A 21297-nucleotide genomic window follows, 5' to 3' on the forward strand; every position below is an offset into this window, starting at 1 on the left:
GCCAGGTCAGAGCGACTGACAGGAACGTTATCCAAATGGTAACAGGCACTGAGGACCACAGGCACAGCATGCAGGTTCCAGACAGAACACAGACTTTCTCCTGGTGTTTGAACACACACAGTAATAGACCTACTCGACACGCTCACAGTGAGCACAGAGGCATCATGTCCTGTGTGACGACTTGTTTATTCCATGCAGCTAACTACACGGGAAATCTTTCATTCTAGGTCACAGTGACACATGTAAATGTGGGCTAACCTCCTGATTTTTTCAATGTCTGTGATCTTGCTGCCTGCAAGCTCACAACTCTGACCTGTCTCGCCCAGTCATCAACTGCATTACTCTAAAAGCCAGTTGTGTAAGTCTCTTTTAAAATATAAAATGAAAAAGAAAAGATTTGGGAGTGGAAAATGTCAATCAAGTCTTGCCAAGGCAAGAATCCTACTCTTTGTTTGGTGATTATGGTCTGTTCATTTGAGGCTTAGTATATTCACAATGGAATATGGAAAAAAAAAGGTGTGTCTTGTAGTGAGATATGCACCCCTCCCACACCTGTAGCACTGACCATTTGGGCGTGGTCACAGGTGGTCACAGAGGGTAGGACTAGGTAGGGTCTTGGACCCCAGCCCACTCAGTCGGGTCACAGAGAGCAGCCAGGGTGACTCCTTAGAGCTGGAATTTGCGGTGGTTCACCTGCTTCTTGTGTAGTTCATTCTCCCTGAATAAACTTCGCTTAACCTGTACTGAGTCTAGTGAATCTTGATTCCCACGCAATAGTGTCGTACCTGTAGGACCTATGTGTGGAAGGACTGTTGGAAGAGTAACCAAATTCCATGGTATAATGAGATCGCTCTGTGGCAGGCGAAGGTGGTGGGTTCAAAATCTAAAAGGAAAACAATTAAAATATTAAACTAACAATACCTTCCAGAGATATAAATGTAGAGCACCTTTTTTATCTTCTATTTCTTCATCTTTGTATCTATTCTTTTCCATTACACTATTAACACGGGATTCTTTCAAAACAACTACCTAAATAGCACTAAGACTGTAACTCCACTTTCCGAGACCACAAGTTCTTTATCCCGAACAAGTGGTAAGAAAAACAAAACAACAAAAAGACTGTCACCTACATCACTGGCTTGCTTGGTACAGATAGGCTCTAATTTTTTTGGTTTTCGAGACAGGGTTTCTCTGTATTGTTTTGGAGGCTCTCCTGGAACTCGCTTTGTAGACCAGGATGGCCTCAAACTCACAGAGATACGCCTGTCTCTGCCTCCCGAGTGCTGGGATTAAAGGTGTGCGCCACCAACGCCCGGCGCAGGCTCTAATTTTTTAAACACAACTTTTCTATGTTTGTAGAAAATTATTAAGAGGAATTCTACTGTGCTTCCTCTTAAATTTTATTTTTATATGTGTAAGTACAAGAACATGTAATGCACGCATGAAGCTGCAGGCCAAAGGAAATCATAACATTAGGAACTCTGTCCAAACTGGCTGGCCAATGCACTCCAGAGAGTCTCCTCTCCACACCAGGCCCAGCTTTTTAATCTTAGCGCTGGGGATGAACTCAGGTCCTCTTGCCCTGAGACAAGCATTTTACAGACTCAACTGTCTCCCCTAGGCACATGGTTCTTCTTTTAGCAGCTTACAAAATCAAGGTCCTAAGTTTGTTTGGTCCTTAGTAGTTTATTTTTTATTTGAACTGTGAAATTATTATTATGCTTTCAGCTACATTTATTATTACAGAGTAAACTTAAACTTTACATGTACAGTGGTAAATTCCCCACTGACTCCTATGTACTTCAATCTTACACTAACAACTATTTTTACATTACCATCCCCGAGCACCCACGTTTAAATGAAGTGATCTAGCATTCTGTATTTTAACAGTGAAAAGCAAAGCAAAGCAAAGACAGACTGCTTACTGCAGGGAAGTAAGTGCCTTTGGTGCTTGAAGAACTGCTTGATGATGCTCCTGTGACGTGTGCTCGATCATAGGGGGGCCCACTGCTTCCCCCCATGATACTGAGGGAACTGATCATTGACTTCCCTCGAGACATTCCTGAAGGAGGCAAAAATGAAGATGAGTAAGATCTATAAAAATATATAAAATCACGAATTAACACTGAAGTTACAAACAGCCCAACTAAAACAATTTATGTCCTCTTTCCCCAGTAATAGCTGTAAAGAGTTAGTGAAAAAAGGAAACAAACGTTGAAATGAATGGTCCGTTGAGAACTGGCTTCTAAAAAGACCAAGCTGCTCCCACCTGGTCTGGTCCAAGGAAACAGAGCCCTTCAGAGTGAGAGGTTTTCACAGAAGACTTAAGGAAAGGACTGAGGAGGAAGACTGGAAACCAGGGTAGATTAAACTGACAGATGAGCTCCAAAGAAAGCAAAGCCTTTAAAAGACATGCATCAAGGCACGGGATACCCAGAAACCTCTGGACTCACAACTATTAATGATAAAGAAAAAAGTCTGTTTGTTCCAACTATGTTTCCATTTCTACTCACTGGAAATAGGGAAGGCAACAAGGAAGCATCTCCATTTACAAGCTTAAATATTATGGCTGTTTAGTCAAAACTACAGTAAATTCCAATTTTCAGAGGTTAGGCATCACCTCCATTTCATTAAAAGGCAAAACTTTTCACCAAAGGTACCACAGAACACTGGAAAAAGCTTTCCTGTCCAGGAGCAATATGGTCTCCCCAGTGGTGGAACTCTGGCATTTGGCTACACCAGGAGAAGGCAGAGGGGAGTTTGTTCCTTCTTTGACAACCAGCTATTTCCAAACCCTTGTTTGTGGAGGCCCCGGCTGACTTGCTTTCAATACAGGGCAGCCCCACAATGCAATCAGAGGTCTGAAGCTAGGAGATGAAGTCACACCTAAGTCCTTTCTGCATAGAAGGACAATGTAAAAGTTTAAAAAACAATTCACTCTCAGAAGTTCTTAAACCCAAAGTCATCTAGTTTGTAATTCTACATCTGTCCCCTTTCCACAGAAATGCAATAATATTTTTAGAACTTAAAATTGGGCAAGATCAGATTATCACAAGCCAATCTTTACTTACCTGGAAGAGATCCCGACAGAGAGCTTGGGTGAGGAACGTAACCAAGGGGTACAGAAGCTGGGCCATGAACCACATAGTCATTTGTCATAGTCTCCCCATCTCCCTTCATACGAGGACACAGCATCCTTTGGCAGATAAAGTAAATGGTTCCAGACACAAATATGGTGACAATTACTCCAATAACTGAACCAACTGTGTTGGTGGCTTGTGGTGCCGGCTCTTCAGTTGGATCTAAAACGGAAAATACTATAGTTATCTAATGGAAAAACTGTACATTTAAAATAGCAATAAAAGAATGCAAAAATAAAAACAAAATGTTGATGAATCAAACTATGTAGTTTATATAAATATATTGATGGGGTATATGTCCTTTTGTATGTTGTGAATATGTGTTTCTCTTACTGGTTTAATAAAATGCTGATTGGCCAGTAGAAGGAGGAGGTCCAGACATTCTCTGGTAAGCCAAGACCACTTGGAGGTATACAGATTAATATAAATGAATTAAAAATTGAGAGAGCTAGCAAATAAGAAGCCTGAGTCATAGGCCAGTTTATAATTAATATAAGCTTCTGCACGTTTACTAAAGGGCTATGGGACCAGGTAGGACAATAACTTCTGTCAATAATATATGTATATCATACCACATAAAAAATGAATTAAATGGTACTTAGCTCCAACCTCTACTGTCCTCAGGCCTCTGGCTGCCTGAGAGCAAGGACACACAGGTCTCTAACTTGATTACTAGAGGGCGACCAAAGAAGACCAGGTCACTGTGAAGGACCCTGCCCAGGACACCCACCTTCTCGGACTCCTGGCTACCTGAGTCTTTAAGAAGCAGAAGACATGAATGGGAAGAGCTCTTAGGGCCCATAAAGAGGGGTCCATTTCATCTTGCCTCAAGATCAGAGAGTTTAAAACTGTCCTTAGACCTGTAAGTCTAAAGCTTGGCTGCTGCAGGATGTTTTGGCCTTGATAATGGATGTCTTTATCTAACAACAGACTTGGGCTCAGGTGTGTTTACTCTTGACTCTGAAGGCTGTATGGTAGGTGTGATTACCAAATACCTGGGAGATTAAGGGAAGTGAGTGAGTTTGCCCCTTATATATGATAATAGAAGTCTTCTGCCATTGTCCCCCCTTTGAATGTTGAAGAATAAACTCAGGGTGTTCAGTATGGATTGAATTTTGCCCTCCTGACACTATCCTGTGTCTCTGTCTTTTCTTTTAAAGTCTTTAGCTAGTCTTTCTCAATCTATACTCCCTATCTCAGGAACGAACTGTGGGCAGGTCAGCTGGTTCTGACTGCAGCCCCATAGACACAACCTTTCACAAAGAGCAATAAGTGAGTTATCAAACTTATTACCCACTCTATTATTCAGAAGGAAAATCCTTCCATTCTGACTGGTTATGTTATAATAAAGCACATGGGGACCTTGGTGGAATCCATGTTTGGCAAGAGGGTGACGGGGGGGGGGGGGGGCCACAAACACACCAGGCAGACAGAGCTTAGTGAGAAGTTTTACTAGGAAGGGGAGGAGGGAAAGGAAAGAGAAGAGATAAAGAGAAACACAGACACAGAGGGAGGACAGAAGAGAAGATGGAGACAGGGAAAGTCCTGTTTGCCCCAGGGGAAGAGTAGGAAAGAGCAAGGTGGGTGGGGTCTTTTTTTTAAAGTGTCAGAATACATACACCTGCCATGTGCAGATGGATGGGTGAGAGGCAGGGCCAGATTGGCCTGGATTACAAGTTAACCCACGGGTAATCTCATAGTAAAGAGCCCTTAAAACACTTTCTGCTTCTTGTTATGAAATCTCCTATCCATGTAGCTAAACTCATGTCTAACAGAAAATAAGCGAGTGACAAGGACAGCACTAAACTGCCCTGCTGTGGCCATTAGCTCCAGCTGCACTGTGTGGAGTCTGAAGCACTCGCCCTTTAGTTCTTGCTAGCGACGTTACCTTGCACTCTCTTCTAGGGTCTTGGTATTCTTTTCCAATGCCAAGATTCAAGAAAGAAAAATCCTTTCTTGACATTCCTGCCCCACACTGCTGGTCTCTGGGTTACACTGCTCAAGTCAGGCTTCCCCTGTCACCACTGCAGGGAAATGGCCCGGCAAAGGCTAGATAGAGCCCTCCTATTTGCCATATTCAAGAGACTTCATCTCACAGACTTCTCTACACGGTCAATAGAGTGGATTCCTGTTTTCTTTTAAACAGTTATCTGCTCACTATGGAAGGCACCACTCTCCTAGTTTTACTATTTGTTTTTTTGATACTGGGTATCACCTAGTCCAGGCTGGCTTCGATCCTGCTATGTAGCTGAAGCTGAGCCTTAAGTCTTGACCTTCTGCCTCCCAAGTGCTAGGGTCATGAGGGCCCATGACCATGCTCCACCCTATTTACTATTATCCCTGCTGTCAACCAATTATACGTGCTTCCCTGAGTTATTACTATCTGCTTGCTTCCTCCTCTACTCTCTGGAGATTTTATCCATTCCCATAGCTTTAATTGCCATCAATAACCTAAACAGTGACTAATACCTTCCTGAGTCACAGACCTATTCAACTTCCTAACAATATTAAAGGAATGGCCCTTAATCACCTTTAATGTAACATATCCCAAACTGAACTCACGTTTATCACCACCTCTCCCAGATTCAGACATAAAATACATAATAAGTGGGACAGACCAATTAAGAGCAATAAAGACTGCCACGGCCATGGCAAGCATTGAAGTGCATGCCTGTGAAAGCCATTTAAATTTAAAACAAAGACAGCAAACAGCGCTGCATTAACCAAGCATTATACCCATATCAGGGCATGTTATGATACTACAGTGTTTATTTCCTGCTGCATATCCTGGTTAAGGACTCTAGTCACACACAGCATGAGGTACCAGTGGGTCAACTCAAAATTGCCAACTATATCTAAGTTCTTCTGTCCCTGCAGTAACTGAGACCCAGCCTCCCTTTCCCCTTTCCCAGCAGCACTGTTCCTCTTGATTTAGATCATCTTCAGGCAGTACACAAACACCTCCTGAGCATATTCAATTACACATTGCAAAGCACTAGTAGACAGGGAAACAATTTACCAGGTTGCAACCAGCATTTAAAATAAAGGAAACAGGAAAATAAAGATGTAGTCTACTTCATGTGCATAAAAGTCATTGTGAGACACCTGCTTATCTACATATGCATCTCATCTTTATACTTCCCTGATGTGGCCCACAGAAATTAAAAAACAAACAGCCTAATTAACAGTATCCCTGTCTACAATCATATCACCTCCAACACATTTTACAGCTTTTGTTTTCATGTTCCCACCTTAGCTTTCTCTTAGAAATGCCAGTGATTCTGAACCGTGAGTGTAATGTCACCTTCACAATCTACGTATGCCACTATTCTCTCTTGGTGACACACACAAGACACAGCTAATGCAGCAATCCCATTTACACAGTTCCAGAAAGATGACTGGTTTCACCCTTTCCTGGTTCTATACATAATGTAGCATCTCTATCCGTATAGAACAAACACTTTCATCAACATCTGATCTCAAGTATCATTTTTCTAGGAAGCTTCCTTGATCTACTCCATCTTCATTCCTGAAAAGTTGGTTGCCTCCTCCTTTGGGCTACACTCACTTATGTGGCTCTGCTGCAGCTCTGCACTAGTGAGTGCAAGACCCACCTTGGGAGGCAGGGGGATAGCTCAGAGGGAACCAAGGAAGAGAGGCAGGCAAGCAGCCATGCAAGCAATGAGGAAGAAGGATGGCAAGAAAGGAGGAGGAAGAAAGCATTTAAATTCTTGACCCCGAGAAGCTGGTAGAAGCATGTCAAACTAAATACAAACTAATGTTCAGAAAGAAGTTTGGATTAGCAATTAATTTCCATGTATGTAAAATGACCCGAGAATTTTGTGACTTTAGATGCGGCTGGGCAAAGTCTTTTTTTTTTTTTCCTGGTGTTTCACTATCTCCGTGCACAAAGATTAGCAATTAATTTCCATGTATGTAAAATGACCCGAGAATTTTGTGACTTTAGATGCGGCTGGGCAAAGTCTTTTTTTTTTCCTGGTGTTTCACTATCTCCGTGCACAAAGAAACCATCGTCTTTAAACAATTATTAAAAGCAAAAAGGAATATAACTCTGGGGCAAATAACCTGAATATGTGTGCTACACAAGGAAATCTGGATTGTAAGTACAATACAAAAGGAAAAGGAAAGGGTGTTTTTCAGATTCTCTCGAGAACAATTTACAGGGCGTCCTTCCTACTTACAACAGTCCAGCTCATCACTTTTGTCACTGCAGTCCACACTGTGGTCGCATTTCTTGTGCTTTCCAACACACTGACCATTGGCACAGCGGAACTGATCAATTAAACAGAGCACTAGAAAAAAGGCACAATTTAATTCTTATTAAGCATGAAAACAAATTCTATCTAAGTACAATCTAAAACACATCAGGCTTAGACACAAAGCAAGCTCCATTCTCTACGGACTCCAGTTGGTAAGAAAGAAAAATTTCATTCTTTGTTCTTAAAACTTTATTTTACTTAATTTTTGATGCCTTTTCTCAATTGCAGAGCTTATTGGTGTGGTTTATATGGTTCTCCAAAAGGAGGCCTGAGTGTAGAGGGATCCAATGGAGGGAGAGGGGACCCAGTGGGAGGTACCTGGACCCCTTTCTCAGATGTGTTAGGGAGCTGTCATGTACCGTGGGTTAGCTCTTGAGAAAAACTGTTGCTATAAAAGAGCTGCAGAGATGGCTCAATTGTCAAGAGCACGTGCAGCTCTTCCAGAGGACCCTCAGTTCAATTCTCAGCACCCACACACAGGCTCACAGCCATCTATAACTCTAATCCCAAGGGGTCTGCCACCCTCTTTAGGCCTCCTCAGGTGTTAGGCTCACAGACATACATGCAGGCAAAACACCCACACACTTTTAAAGGAACAAGAAGCCTGGCACCTCCTCTTGCTCTGGCTTCCTACTGAGATGTGCTCATAATCTCCCGAATGCTCGTGCCACTGTGCTGCCATGCCTCAAGGTCTCCACCAGAGCACAACTAAAGGCAGCGCATGACCTTGTAGCAGGCTTTCTATGACCACCAGTCCCCACATGATGGCATGGAGACTTATTATCAATTATGAATGCTCAGCCTAGCTTAGGTTTGTTTTTAGCCAGCTTTTTAAACTTAAATTAACCTGTTTCTCTTCATCTACATTTTGCTGGGTTTTTTTTAACGCTTCTTTCATTCTGTGTGTCCTACTCCAAGTCTGGCTGGTTAACCCCGGGAGACACCCTCTCTTTCTCCTTCATCCTCCCCACCCTCCCTCTATTCCTAAACCCAGATTCCTCCTCCTACTTAATTCTCTCACCTGCCAGCCCCACCTATCCCTCTACTGCCTAGTTATGAGTCGTTCAGCTTTTTATTAGCCCAATCAGTTGCCTTAGGCAGGCAAAGCAACACATCTTTACATCATTAAATAAATTCAGTATAAACAAATGCAACACATCTTTACATAGTTAAAGTAATTATTCCACAACATGCCCTTGACATTGCAGAACTGTGATCTACACAACCCCTTTCTTTATAAAAATGCCCACTGTGGTGGTTTGAATGAGCAATACCCCATCACAGGCTCACATAGTTAAACACTTGGTCCTCAGTGGGTGGAGCTGTTGGGGAGATTACGGGGAGCTGAAGCTTTCTGGAGGAGGTACAGCGCTGCGGAATGGGCTTTCTGAGTTTAGTCACACCCACTTCCAGTTCACTCCCTCTGCTTGGTATCCTGAGGTAGAAGATGTGATTTTCTAGCATCCCTGCCTTCACAGATTCTCCCTCTGGAACCTTAAGCCAAAATGAACGCCTTATTCTTTAAGATTCCCTTGGTCATGCTGTTTTATCACAGTCACAAAAAAGTTAAAAAGACGTTCACCACGAGGACATTTCAATAAAGTAACAAAATGAGCAGATTAACACATATGAAATGGTTCAAATAACTAGCAACATGTATAATATTCATGCTATAATATAAAACCCAAATCTACTGAGAGAAAAAAAAACCACTAAATTTCAAATAACTTGCTGGAAAGAAACTATAAACCAAGTACTGAGAACTCTTGATACCTTCACAGTTGTTTTCGTCCGATTTATCTTGGCAGTTTGCGTCACCATTGCATCGAAGGGCACCATCGATGCACTGCCCACTGGCACACTGGAACTGAGACTCTAAGCATACAGGACAATTGAGTTCATCACTGTGGTCTTCACATTCAGTAAACCCGTCACACCGCCAGGCCACAGGGATACAGTCAATGTCCCCGGTGAAACAAGTGAACTGCTGAGGAGAGCATGTTGGAGGTTCTTCACATGAACAAGGGAGGGAGTGACAAGAAGAGGAGTGGTCACACAGAGGTAGAACATTTATAGCCAAACGGAGCTCATTAAAAATAAATATACAGCGTTTTACAATAAGGATTTGTAACTTACTTCTTTTCTAGCTCTGAGGTAGTGGATAGCAGTGAGTTTACTTCAAATCTGAAGTAACAACACCTGGCTATTGTTTTTGGTTTAGAGTCCTCTAAACATGTTTCTGTCACATGCAGCTTGTTCAGTACATGTGGCTTGCCTGCCACCTATGGCCTTGTCCTTGTGTCTGTAGCTTTACTCATGTGACTCCTATTAACCCTTCAAGTATAAATTGTCTGATGCTCTGAATAAAGTGGGCTATTGCATGAGACTTTAGTCAGCCTCATTTATCAGCTCCATACTCTCGGGTCCCGCCGCCAGTCAGAGCAGTAAGCAGGTGAGAACTGTTTATAGTAATTCTAGAGTGGCATTTGCACTTTCCACACTTGCACTGATGCTACAGAATAAGGAACTGCGAGTAAAGCTGAAGGGACCTTAGTACACTGCAGTCGTACTACATTAGTAGGAGTCCCTGTATGACACACAGCCTCAAAACCACAGCATAATGAACAAAAACAGCCAGGTTCTCTTAGGGATGTTTATGATGGGAGCTGGTCTCCATAGCACATCCTGTGATCTCAGCACTTTGGGGGTACAGGAAAGGCAACCATGAGTTAAAGGTTGTCCTTAGCCACACAGTGAGTTTGAGAGCAGCCCAAACTACATGAGATCCTGCCTTTTAAGATACAAAAAAATTCATAATAAGTCAGTAAGAAAACTGTTAATGGTTAAAAATCAAGTCTTGAGTTCTTTATTGTTTAAAAGGTGGAGGTATACATTAAGTTTACATTGCACATCTAACCAGGCTGGTCTTTAATCCTCACATTGTAAACATAAGTCAAAACGGAGTACTGTTTTTATCTGAAAGAATGACCTACATGGAAATTGATTGTACTTATATTCAGGGATTTGGTAAGATTTCAAACAAAAAACCTAATGAGCTCATCACAAAATAAATAAATAAATAAAACAAAACCAAACAAAGACAATGGCTGGTTCTGTAGCTAATCGTGAAACTGGGACTTGGGATCAGAACTGACGTACTCCACACGGCACATCTACAGTTCAGCAACACTCTCAGGTTCTTTTCATGAGGTGGTGTCAGCATTAACAAGTGTGAGCTTTTGATACTGAATGATGAAACAGGCCAGAATCTGAAGATAAGATTTCTTTTTATTTTCTATGTATGAGTTAGTGTCTGCCCGTACATACATGCACAATGTCCTGAAGGCCGTGGAAGCCAGCAGAGGGCATCAGCTTCCTAGGAACCATTGTTACAGATGGCTGTGAGCTAGCACTGGGGGCTAGAAGCCAAATCTGGGTTCTCTGCAAGATCAGCAAGTACACAGACCATTTCTCCAAGCCCCTCTAGAGACTCATGAGAGAAATTCTATAGTTCTGAAACCATAAAATGCCATATAAAATCCACAGAAAATTAACTGCTGGGTACTGCTGGGTGTGGTGCTGTCTATAAACAATTTTGGCAACTGGGAGACTGAAGATCTCAAGATTAAGAGTCAAATGGGGATGCATACAGAGCTCTTGTCCCAAACAACAATAACAGCAACAAAAATCAATAAAGAGGGAAGGGCAGAGTTAGGGGGTTGAGGCAAGATCTTATTCTGTAGCCCAAGCTTGCTCAAACTCAACAGGAATCCTAGCTCAGCCCACTAAATTCAAGGATGACAGGCACAATCTACCACATGCAGTAGTTTTCTTTTCTTCTCTCTCTCTTCCCTCCCCATCCCCCTTATCTCCCTCCCATCTCCTTCTTGTGTATGTACATGCACAGGTGTCTGTTGTAAAGAGAAACCTTAGAGGTTTCCGGGCTTCCTACTCCATGGTGTTATATCTTGACTTCCTGTGTTTCTCCTTCCCAGAGTTCTCCTGGACTCCTAGTCCCACCTATGTTGGTTCCCTATTGGCCCAACAGTGCTTTATTAACATATACATAGGACTTCCCCATCAGTCTGTACATGTGTATGTACAGGCACTGGTCAAGAGGATGTTGGGTGTCCTGCTCTAACCCTCTCCACTTAAGACAGGGCCTCTCACTAAACCTGGAGCTACCCTGGTGGCCAACAAGCCCCACTCATCTCCTACCTTGACACAGCCCTGGGAGCACATGTACACACAGCCATGTCCAGCATTTCTTTATTTTTACATGGGTGTTTGGAATTGTGAGCAGGGTCCTCATGCTTGTGCAGCGAATGCTCTCACCAACTAAGCCATCATCTCAAAGCACCCCGACTCCTGCTTTCTGTTTCGTTTTGTTTTTTTAGTAGTCAAGGTCTCATGTCTTTCTGCTGAACTCCTGAGCTCAAATAATTCACAACCATCCAACAGCTTAAACTCCCACTACAGGTACATGCTATCATATACAACAGTGTGTGTGTGTGTGTGTGTGTGTGTGTGTGTGTGTGTGTGTGTGTGTGTGTGTGTGTATGTATATAATAACCCAAGGATTTTGCATATACTGAGTAAGCATTTATCACTGATCTATATCCCTAGCTCAGCACACATAATTATAATATAACAAAGACATGTAAATTAGTTATAATCAAACCTACAAGAAACTACTGCTTGGCATGATTTGGTGTAGACCCAAGATGAATAGTCATATTATTTGGAAAGACTATCATTATTATGTGTGCTTGATCACGTGGGTATACATATACACAGGTAGATAAACAGCTGATACCAGGTACTTCATTCTGTTTTCTGAGACAGACTAGCCAATGAGCTGCAAGTTCAGCTTTCTTCTGCTCCCTGGATTACAGGTGTACCATCCACCCTGGCTTTCCATGCACGTACTGGGGATAGGAACTGCTAGTGCACAGGCACATCTCTCCAGCCCCCGGAAACGCTATTATTACAGTCAGTTTTCTAGTTATCTATGTGAGGCCCAGTTCTCTTCTACGTCCCTACCAAAACTACAGAAGAACAATGCAGAAGCAGTCATGAAAACCCAGCAGAATATTGAAAGGATAACACACAAATTTGTAATGATGTAAAAATATAAAAACTCTTCACAGTAAAATTTCTGCCTTAAAATAATTTTGCTAACATAATTCATTTATGTTATGAAAGGTCAGACTTTAGTATTGTTACTATTATCATGATTTTTTCACTTTACAAGTGGGAAAGATGAGAGTCAGAGAGACTAAGCAGTAGACTTAGTCAAGGCCACACATGGCCATACCGCTAAGGGAAGGTGATCTTACAAGGACAAGCGTAGAACTACAGACTTCTTTAAAGCCTCATCACTTTATCGTCTTGGTGCTGTGCAGACCAGGCTGGTCTTGAGTTGGAGACAATCCTGCCTTATATTTCTGAATGCTGGGATTATAGGTTTGTACCACCATACTAAGTATATCATGATTTCATTAAAACACATATTAGTAAATTCTCTAAGAAATATAAAAGTTTATCATATGCTGACCAGAAGTGCTTTATCTTTAAAACAGACTAGTACAGATTACAGGTGGATGATTTACACGCTAAATCTGAAGGATTATTTTTTTAGCATTCATTATGTTTTCAAAAATTTACCAGATTGTGTCAAGACTTTAAAAGCATAAAATCTGTCCTATATTCTTTAAAAAAAAAACAAAACAACCCTGAATTTGGTTACGATAGGGACAAGTAGAAAGTACAAAATAAGGGACAATACAGTCACTTATGGATTAGCAGGCACACTGACAACGACTGCAATCCAAAGGAGCTAGTTATTCAAGGTCTCGCAGGGACCCCGTGCACTTGACGAGTAAGTAAGGGCATTATGCAAGAAGAGAAACTCGTATCCAGTGCACTTGACGAGTAAGTAAGGGTATTATGCAAGAAGAGAAACTCGTATCCAGTGCACTTGACGAGTAAGTAAGGGTATTATGCAAGAAGAGAGACGCGTATCCAGTGCACTTGACGAATAAGTAAGGGTATTATGCAAGAAGAGAGACTCGTACCCAGTGCACTTGACGAATAAGTAAGGGTATTATGCAAGAAGAGAGACTCGTATCCAGTGCACTTGACGAATAAGTAAGGGTATTATGCAAGAAGAGAGACTCGCATCCAGTGCACTTGACGAATAAGTAAGGGTATTATGCAAGAAGAGAGACTCGCATCCAGTGCACTTGACGAATAAGTAAGGGTATTATGCAAGAAGAGAGACTCGCATCCAGTGCACTTGACGAATAAGTAAGGGTATTATGCAAGAAGAGAGACTCAGCATCCAGTGCACTTGACGAATAAGTAAGGGTATTATGCAAGAAGAGAGACTCGCATCCAGTGCACTTGACGAATAAGTAAGGGTATTATGCAAGAAGAGAGACTCGCATCCAGTGCACTTGACGAATAAGTAAGGGTATTATGCAAGAAGAGAGACTCGCATCCAGTGCACTTGACGAATAAGTAAGGGTATTATGCAAGAAGAGAGACTCGCATCCAGTGCACTTGACGAATAAGTAAGGGTATTATGCATGAAGAGAAGACTCGTATCCAGTGCACTTGACGAATAAGTAAGGGTATTATGCAAGAAGAGAGACTCACATCCAGTGCACTTGACGAATAAGTAAGGGTATTATGCAAGAAGAGAGACTCGCATCCAGTGCACTTGACGAATAAGTAAGGGTATTATGCAAGAAGAGAGACTCGCATCCAGTGCACTTGACGAATAAGTAAGGGTATTATGCAAGAAGAGAGACTCGCATCCAGTGCACGTGACGAATAAGTAAGGGTATTATGCAAGAAGAGAGACTCGCATCCAGTGCACTTGACGAATAAGTAAGGGTATTATGCAAGAAGAGAGACTCGCATCCAGTGCACTTGACGAATAAGTAAGGGTATTATGCAAGAAGAGAGACTCGCATCCAGTGCACTTGACGAATAAGTAAGGGTATTATGCAAGAAGAGAGACTCGCATCCAGTGCACTTGACGAATAAGTAAGGGTATTATGCAAGAAGAGAGACTCAGCATCCAGTGCACTTGACGAATAAGTAAGGGTATTATGCATGAAGAGAAGACTCGTATCCAGTGCACTTGACGAATAAGTAAGGGTATTATGCAAGAAGAGAGACTCACATCCAGTGCACTTGACGAATAAGTAAGGGTATTATGCAAGAAGAGAGACTCGCATCCAGTGCACTTGACGAATAAGTAAGGGTATTATGCAAGAAGAGAGACTCGCATCCAGTGCACTTGACGAATAAGTAAGGGTATTATGCAAGAAGAGAGACTCGCATCCAGTGCACGTGACGAATAAGTAAGGGTATTATGCAAGAAGAGAGACTCGCATCCAGTGCACTTGACGAATAAGTAAGGGTATTATGCAAGAAGAGAGACTCGCATCCAGTGCACGTGACGAATAAGTAAGGGTATTATGCAAGAAGAGAGACTCGCATCCAGTGCACTTGACGAATAAGTAAGGGTATTATGCAAGAAGAGAGACTCGCATTTGTAATAGCACAAGCACACAGAAGCAAAATGAAAGAGAACTCGCCAGAGTGGACATCAGACTCTAAAAAAATCAGATAAAGCCAGAGAGCAAGTTGGGAAGAAATACAACCTAAGACAGTAAGCCAGGTTCAAATGAAATCATGTTTCAAAAGCTGGATAGAAGTTTAGATTTTATGCTTCATTTATTTCAATTGTGGAATCAATAAGTTAAAGAGAGCATATAACATGCATGGCAGTTTTATTAAAAATTAAATATTAACAATTCTTCACAGGAGAGTAACTGCAGTGTTACATAATGAACTATGACTCAGCAACAAAAAGGTGCTGACACATTTGATATATTATCAGATCTCAAAACTACATTATGTAAGAGAATCTAAAACCAAAAAGATTAAATGCTATGATTCCACTGCTAATGTTCAAGAAACTAACTCTGTATGGAGCTACAGACTGAAGAGTGGGTGCTTTTACTGGAAAACCACCTACTAAGAACCCAAGGGCTCCTTTCTCTTTCTCCATTTTCTTACCTTTCTTTTCCCTCTGTCCCTCTGCTTCCTCGTTCCCCTTCTCTCTCCTGCAGTGGATGAGTGAGACAAGCTCAGCCCAGACGCTAATTCATCCTGTGGCCCAGTGCTGGGTCCCAGGCATGTGCCACTGTCCACATGCAATGTTTTCTTCTGTGACTGCTCTGGCCTTTCTTTCCCACCCTCCCTGTTCGTACGTTTCTATTGTTATTTTGAAAAAGAATTTCACATTGTCCAGGCTGACCTCTGTCTCCCAAGCACACCACCTATAAGAGTACTTTCTTAATAGTAACCCTCTACATCCTGAGTGAGGTTACAGCACAGTTGCATACTTTTCTAAGACTTGCTATTCATTCTATATACAAATAAAAAAGTCACTTTATCAGCAAAAAATTAAGTCCCTTCAAAAAACATCCTCTAAATGGGCTGGGTGTTGGTGGTGCACGCCTTTAATCCCAGCACTTGGGAGGCAGAGGCAGGCGGATCTCTGTGAGTTCGAGGCCAGGCTGGACTGACAGCCTCCAAAACAGAGAAACCCTGTCTCATAAAAAAAAAAAATCCTCTAAATGGAAGATGGGATCTGATTCAGTTTTATTTGTTATTAACACAGTGAGAAATTTCTTCAGGATTTGCTTTTTAAAGCAAATCTAGTGTTCTATACAGAATCACAATTTTAAAAACTGTGATCAAATATATGTAACCCAATTTTACCAATTTAATCATTTAAAGGTATCTAGTTCAGTAGTATTAAATGTCTACATTATTGTGCAAGGTTTGATTTTGTTTTATTTGTTCTAGCAATTTTTCCCGTTTTAGATAATGTCTCCCTAAGTTGTCCGAGCTGGCCTCAGACTTTTAAGAGCTGCTCTGTGGGAATTTCAAGCATAACCTCCACACCCAGCAATGCTTCCCTCCCTCCCCTTTGTGTGCATATTAGGTCTCTGAAGAAGACACACTAGTATCCCACGCCATCAGTTTCTTCCGGAAAAGGATATTTTGATTTTCAGCCACACAAAGTAGCTCTGCCTCCTCTTGAAGTAACAACATGGAATTATGGAATACTATTTGTGTGTGTGTGTGTGTGTGTGTGTGTGTGTGTGTCTAGATCTTCTGGTGAATGAATTTAATTTATAATACTGAGATTTAGTATTATAGTCAAGGGTACCCAGAAGTGCTTCCATGTTCTCAAATTGTATGTACTACCTTGAACCTCAAGTTCCTGTAATCTAAGCAGAATGCATTGCCATTGCTACTGAGATGTGTTTCTTCAAAAGCTGGAAAGATAAAATTTATTTGTAATCCTGTTTATCACACTTTTATATCCTGAATATATAATTTCTTTAAATCTTGATTCATAGAAACGTGTGTCTTTACAGAACATAATTGCAATGCTCAGAACGGGACCCTGGCAAGTACTGTGCTCTCAGCTGCTCTCCTAGCGAGAAACATCACTATAGTAAGATTTTTGTGCCAGGGACCGTGGCGGATACTGCACTACTCCAGCCACTAAGGGGGCTGAAGTAGGTGAACCAGTTAAGCTTGGCAGTAGAGATTAGCCTGGACAACATAGATTCTATTTCAAAAATGTCAGAGATTCCAAGACCTAACAGCCCCACAATCTGGTAGGACAAGGCCTTAATATGGGAGACATAAAGATCCAAATGAAGGGTCTGGTGAGTCTCAGCACTACAAAGAAACAAGCAGACAAACAGAAACAAAACCTCCTTCCCCTTAAGCCAAATATACTTTTATATCAGCTCCATAAGCACAGTATTTACTAAGAGGATGACTTAGACTGGAGATAAAGCTCACTGGTAGGCACTTGACTAATATCCATATTACTAGGTTCCATCCCCGGCACTAAAAAAAGTAAATAAAATGAAGTATTTTATTTATCCAGTTGCTGTATTTAACAATTTTTTGAAAAATAGAAACTAGAGTCCTTTCAAATCGCTACTTTTGCAGGTAACAGCATGCCACAATCGTTTTTCTCCAGTTAAAATTAATTATGCTTTATCGCCAGGAAGAGGACTTCTTAATTAAGAGTATGAACAGTACCATGGTGTTCAGAATTGCCACACTATGATTTAACAAAAGAGCATACCAAAAACGTGCTATGCCTCACGAGTGACAACAAACTACCACACGACTACACACTGGTAAGTGTGAGGACCTGGGGTGAGAGCCCACACAAGGCTGAATGTGGTGGTTTCCACCTGTAACTCCAGCTCTCCTATGGAAGTGGAAAGTAGGCAGAGACTGCCCAGCAGCTTAGGCCGCCATCCTGGAGTGCAGTGATAAACAGACACTATGGTGAAAGAAGAAATAATGAAGATATCTTCTGCACTTGCACATGGGAAGATACATGTGTGTACCCCTACAGACGTGCAGACATATACACCATAAGGTTTATAAATTTTCTTTCATTATTGGGCTTTACTTTTGTTTTAATCTTTTTTAAACAATAGGAAAATCCTGATGGATTTGAACAAAAAATATTCTTTTCACTGGAGAGATTCCAAACAATGACATTTACACAGACAAAATTCAGAATTCAATAACTGAAGACCAGAGTGAATTCATCTTATTACTTCCCTGAGGAGTGGGGAAGCTACTGTGTTATTAGGAAATATAATTCATAGGCTGAAAATATCACAGCACTCCTATCATCTGCTACAAAGAGATAAGCCAAGAGAATATATGTTAAATGAAAAAAAGAAGGCACAAAATGGTAACTGTCACATAATCATGCTTGTATGTGGAATGTATAAAATCCAAAAGTGATGGTCACTGGAGACTGTAGTAGCATGGACAGTCTGGGGGGGCTGAGAGGAAAAAAGGCAAGCTTGGTAGCATGCGAACAAATAGAACACAAATTACCGATTAAGTCAGAAGAAATAGCAACTTCACTGCCTAGCCACAGATGGCTAGATCGAGATGTGGAATTCTGGCTTGCACAAGAAAAAATTTAACATCCTTACCTCCACAGGACAGCTCATCCTGCAGCAGAACTAGGTGCATGGGGCAAGAGCATCTTGTAGTACCATCTCCCTTTACAAGGCAAATATGTGAGCAGCCACCATTATCCTGGGCACAAGGGTGCTGTCCTGGAAAAGAATGTAATTAATAAAGTCAATGATTTATGAACCACAAGCAGTACTAAATATAAATAAGTTCTGATTTTATTTCTATATAGTGTAATTCCATAGTCTATCGCTATAACAAAGCATCTCTGTATAACCATGGCATGGAGGAGGGGAATGATGTGGGAGTCTTCATTGTTCCAGCTGGTCTTAAGTCCAAGTGATGATCCTTTTATCTCAGCCTCTAAAACTACAGAGATTACAGGCATATACAAAATCTAGGCATGCATATTTCATTTTAAAGTATTACAAGCAAGGGCTGGGGGAAAGTGCTCCATGTAAGAGTACTTGCCATGAATGAGGCCCTGGGTTCAATCCTAAACAACAACAAAATAATGAACAAAACTATGAATAAATACAATGAATAAAACTTAACTATGATAGGCTTGTGTTACTTTTTAAATTAAGATATTAGCTGACCATGATGGGGTACACACGTATTCTAGTACTGGGAAGCAGAGGCAGGTGGATCCCGTAAGTTAAGGTCAGGACTGCTTACACAGCAAGTTCCAGGCCAGCAAGGACCACACAAGAGCCGGTTTCAAAAGCCTAATAATTAATAGTAATAAATGATTTACAGAACTAGAATAATTGCCAGGGGAGACTTCTCTTCTAAATATTTTAACTCAGAACTTCTACTTTTCTAAAAGATAAAATTATTTCATTTAAAAAAGTGTATTTTAATAAATAATTTGTAGAAAATTAAAGTTAGTAGAAGGAAAAACTTAATGGTCACATGGAACTGAAACAGACAAAATTACTTGCTTGTTCAATTGCCAAAGATAGCATAGCAAAGATCTAATTTCCTCTTACTTGGGAGAAGCTAAAAAGACAAACCATTAGGTGACTTTTCAATATCTGTTTCACAACTTATACTTTATGAAGTCACTGCTCTGAATTTTCTATTTTTTGTGTTACAAACAACCCAACATTTGCTGTTACAGTATCGTTATCATTATGCAATATAGCCATCAATTATCATTTGTTTTCCATCATGATATGGGTGCTACATAAATCTGTGTTGATGTTGTGATTGTCATCTATCCACAAAGGAGTAGATTGTCCCAAATAGACATTACTTATTATATTTGAATGTGCATTAACAGAGGCTGTTCTCAGTCTTTCAGGTACACAATACTATTCAATTATCTACTTGGTCTGAAGACCAAACCCAGGGCCTGTGGGTGCTAAGGAAGTGCTTTAACACTGAACTACATTCCAGGTCTTGGGTTTACTGAGACTAGGTCTAGCGAGATAGTCCAAGCTGGTTCCAAGTGGGCAATCTTGCTGCCTCCACCCCTTGGTGCTAAGACTTCATACTCAACAAAGTGTTTTTCTAAATATAAAAACAAAGCCCCAAGACCATGCCTCGTTTCTTACACGGCACACAGTGCTCCTTGCACCTCACTTACTGTACTCGTGCAGGTTCAGCTCCTTTACTGCATGGATGTCACTCAGCTGAGCAATTCGAGCCTGGACCTTGGTTCTTCCTTCTCGACCAGTCATGTCAATTTTTTCAATCATTTGCTGCTGCTTATCAATCCAATAGAGCCAGTTTTCAAACACGGTCAGACCCACAGGCTGCAAGATATTAGAGTCTTCTACCACTATCCTGTTGGCACCTGGGAAAAGGAAAATATTCAACAGCAATGATTTGTGTGGCCAAATCCCACTTTCAACAGTTATCCAATGAATACCAAGTAGATTCGTAAAGTATGTGAAATACAAGCTCTGCACCACGAGACTTAAATGTACTAGAAAACGGTACTAAACCAGACATGTGCAACTGGGAATTTACTACCAATATACAGGATCTTTTCTAGTTATGAAATGCAGCAAAGAACTTGGGACAGTGAGTTTCAATTTTTTCTTAGCAGAACCCCTTTTCAAATTAAATTGTGTCAAAAACTAACACAATAAAGCCGATAAAAGTCATGCTCATTTGATGAAGCAGTGGTAGTAAGCCCAGGGTCCTATGCCTAACATCCCTCACTTTTTGAAAACACCTGAGACATTTATCAAAAACAATTCTACTCTGACTCCACCTGGCTTCTCAAAATACAGTCCATCTGACTCACAGGTTATGGACTAATCATAATATCCTGGACTCAATGTCTAAGAACAGTGATACAAGGCGGTGGGGGTATTAACTTCTGGATGGTGTGGTAATGCTGAAGCATAGACAGGTGATTCTTGTCACCTCTAGAGTTTGCTGTCACCCATGCTCTCAGGGGATCTTAGAACATATCCTCTGAAGAAAAAGGAGAACCATGTACAAGTCAGCAACATCAAAAGTTTTATGCAATATAACTCAGAGAGGACTCCTGTGTATAAGAATTTCCTGTGGGTGGGTGTTAATGAGGACTGAACCCAAGACCTTGCTTATAGCTGGACAAGAGCTCTAGCACTGAGCTACATGATCCTCAGTACCCACATGGCAGCTCATCTGTCTGTAACTCCAGTGCCAGGAGATCCAGCGTAGGTACCAGGTACACATGTGCTACACAGACATGAATTCAGGCAAAACAGTTATTTTTTTTTAAACTTAAGTCTCAAAATAGTGGAAAAGACAGATTGTCTAGTCAATGGTGTTGAATAAGTAGACAAAAATGCAAGGTTTCTTGTCTCATCAGCAAAAGGAGA

General features: G+C 41.2%; 1 protein-coding gene across 2 annotated transcripts in view; it reads right to left on the reverse strand.

Annotated features, from left to right (window-relative positions):
• Lrp6 (LDL receptor related protein 6) overlaps positions 1-21297 on the reverse strand; it is a 122375-nt gene that overhangs the window by 5994 nt on the left and 95084 nt on the right. For both annotated transcript variants that reach the window (XM_040743418.1, XM_040743419.1), the window contains 7 exons: positions 20067-20276; positions 18493-18618; positions 9194-9430; positions 7343-7453; positions 3072-3302; positions 1926-2062; positions 786-883 (listed from right to left, as the gene is read on the reverse strand). In XM_040743418.1, the coding sequence (XP_040599352.1) occupies positions 786-883; positions 1926-2062; positions 3072-3302; positions 7343-7453; positions 9194-9430; positions 18493-18618; positions 20067-20276 (1150 nt within the window). The remainder of the gene's footprint in view (positions 1-785; positions 884-1925; positions 2063-3071; positions 3303-7342; positions 7454-9193; positions 9431-18492; positions 18619-20066; positions 20277-21297) is intronic.

Source organism: Mesocricetus auratus, unplaced genomic scaffold (assembly GCF_017639785.1).
Source record: "Mesocricetus auratus isolate SY011 unplaced genomic scaffold, BCM_Maur_2.0 Super-Scaffold_100001, whole genome shotgun sequence".
Classification (NCBI taxonomy): Eukaryota; Metazoa; Chordata; class Mammalia; order Rodentia; family Cricetidae; genus Mesocricetus; species Mesocricetus auratus.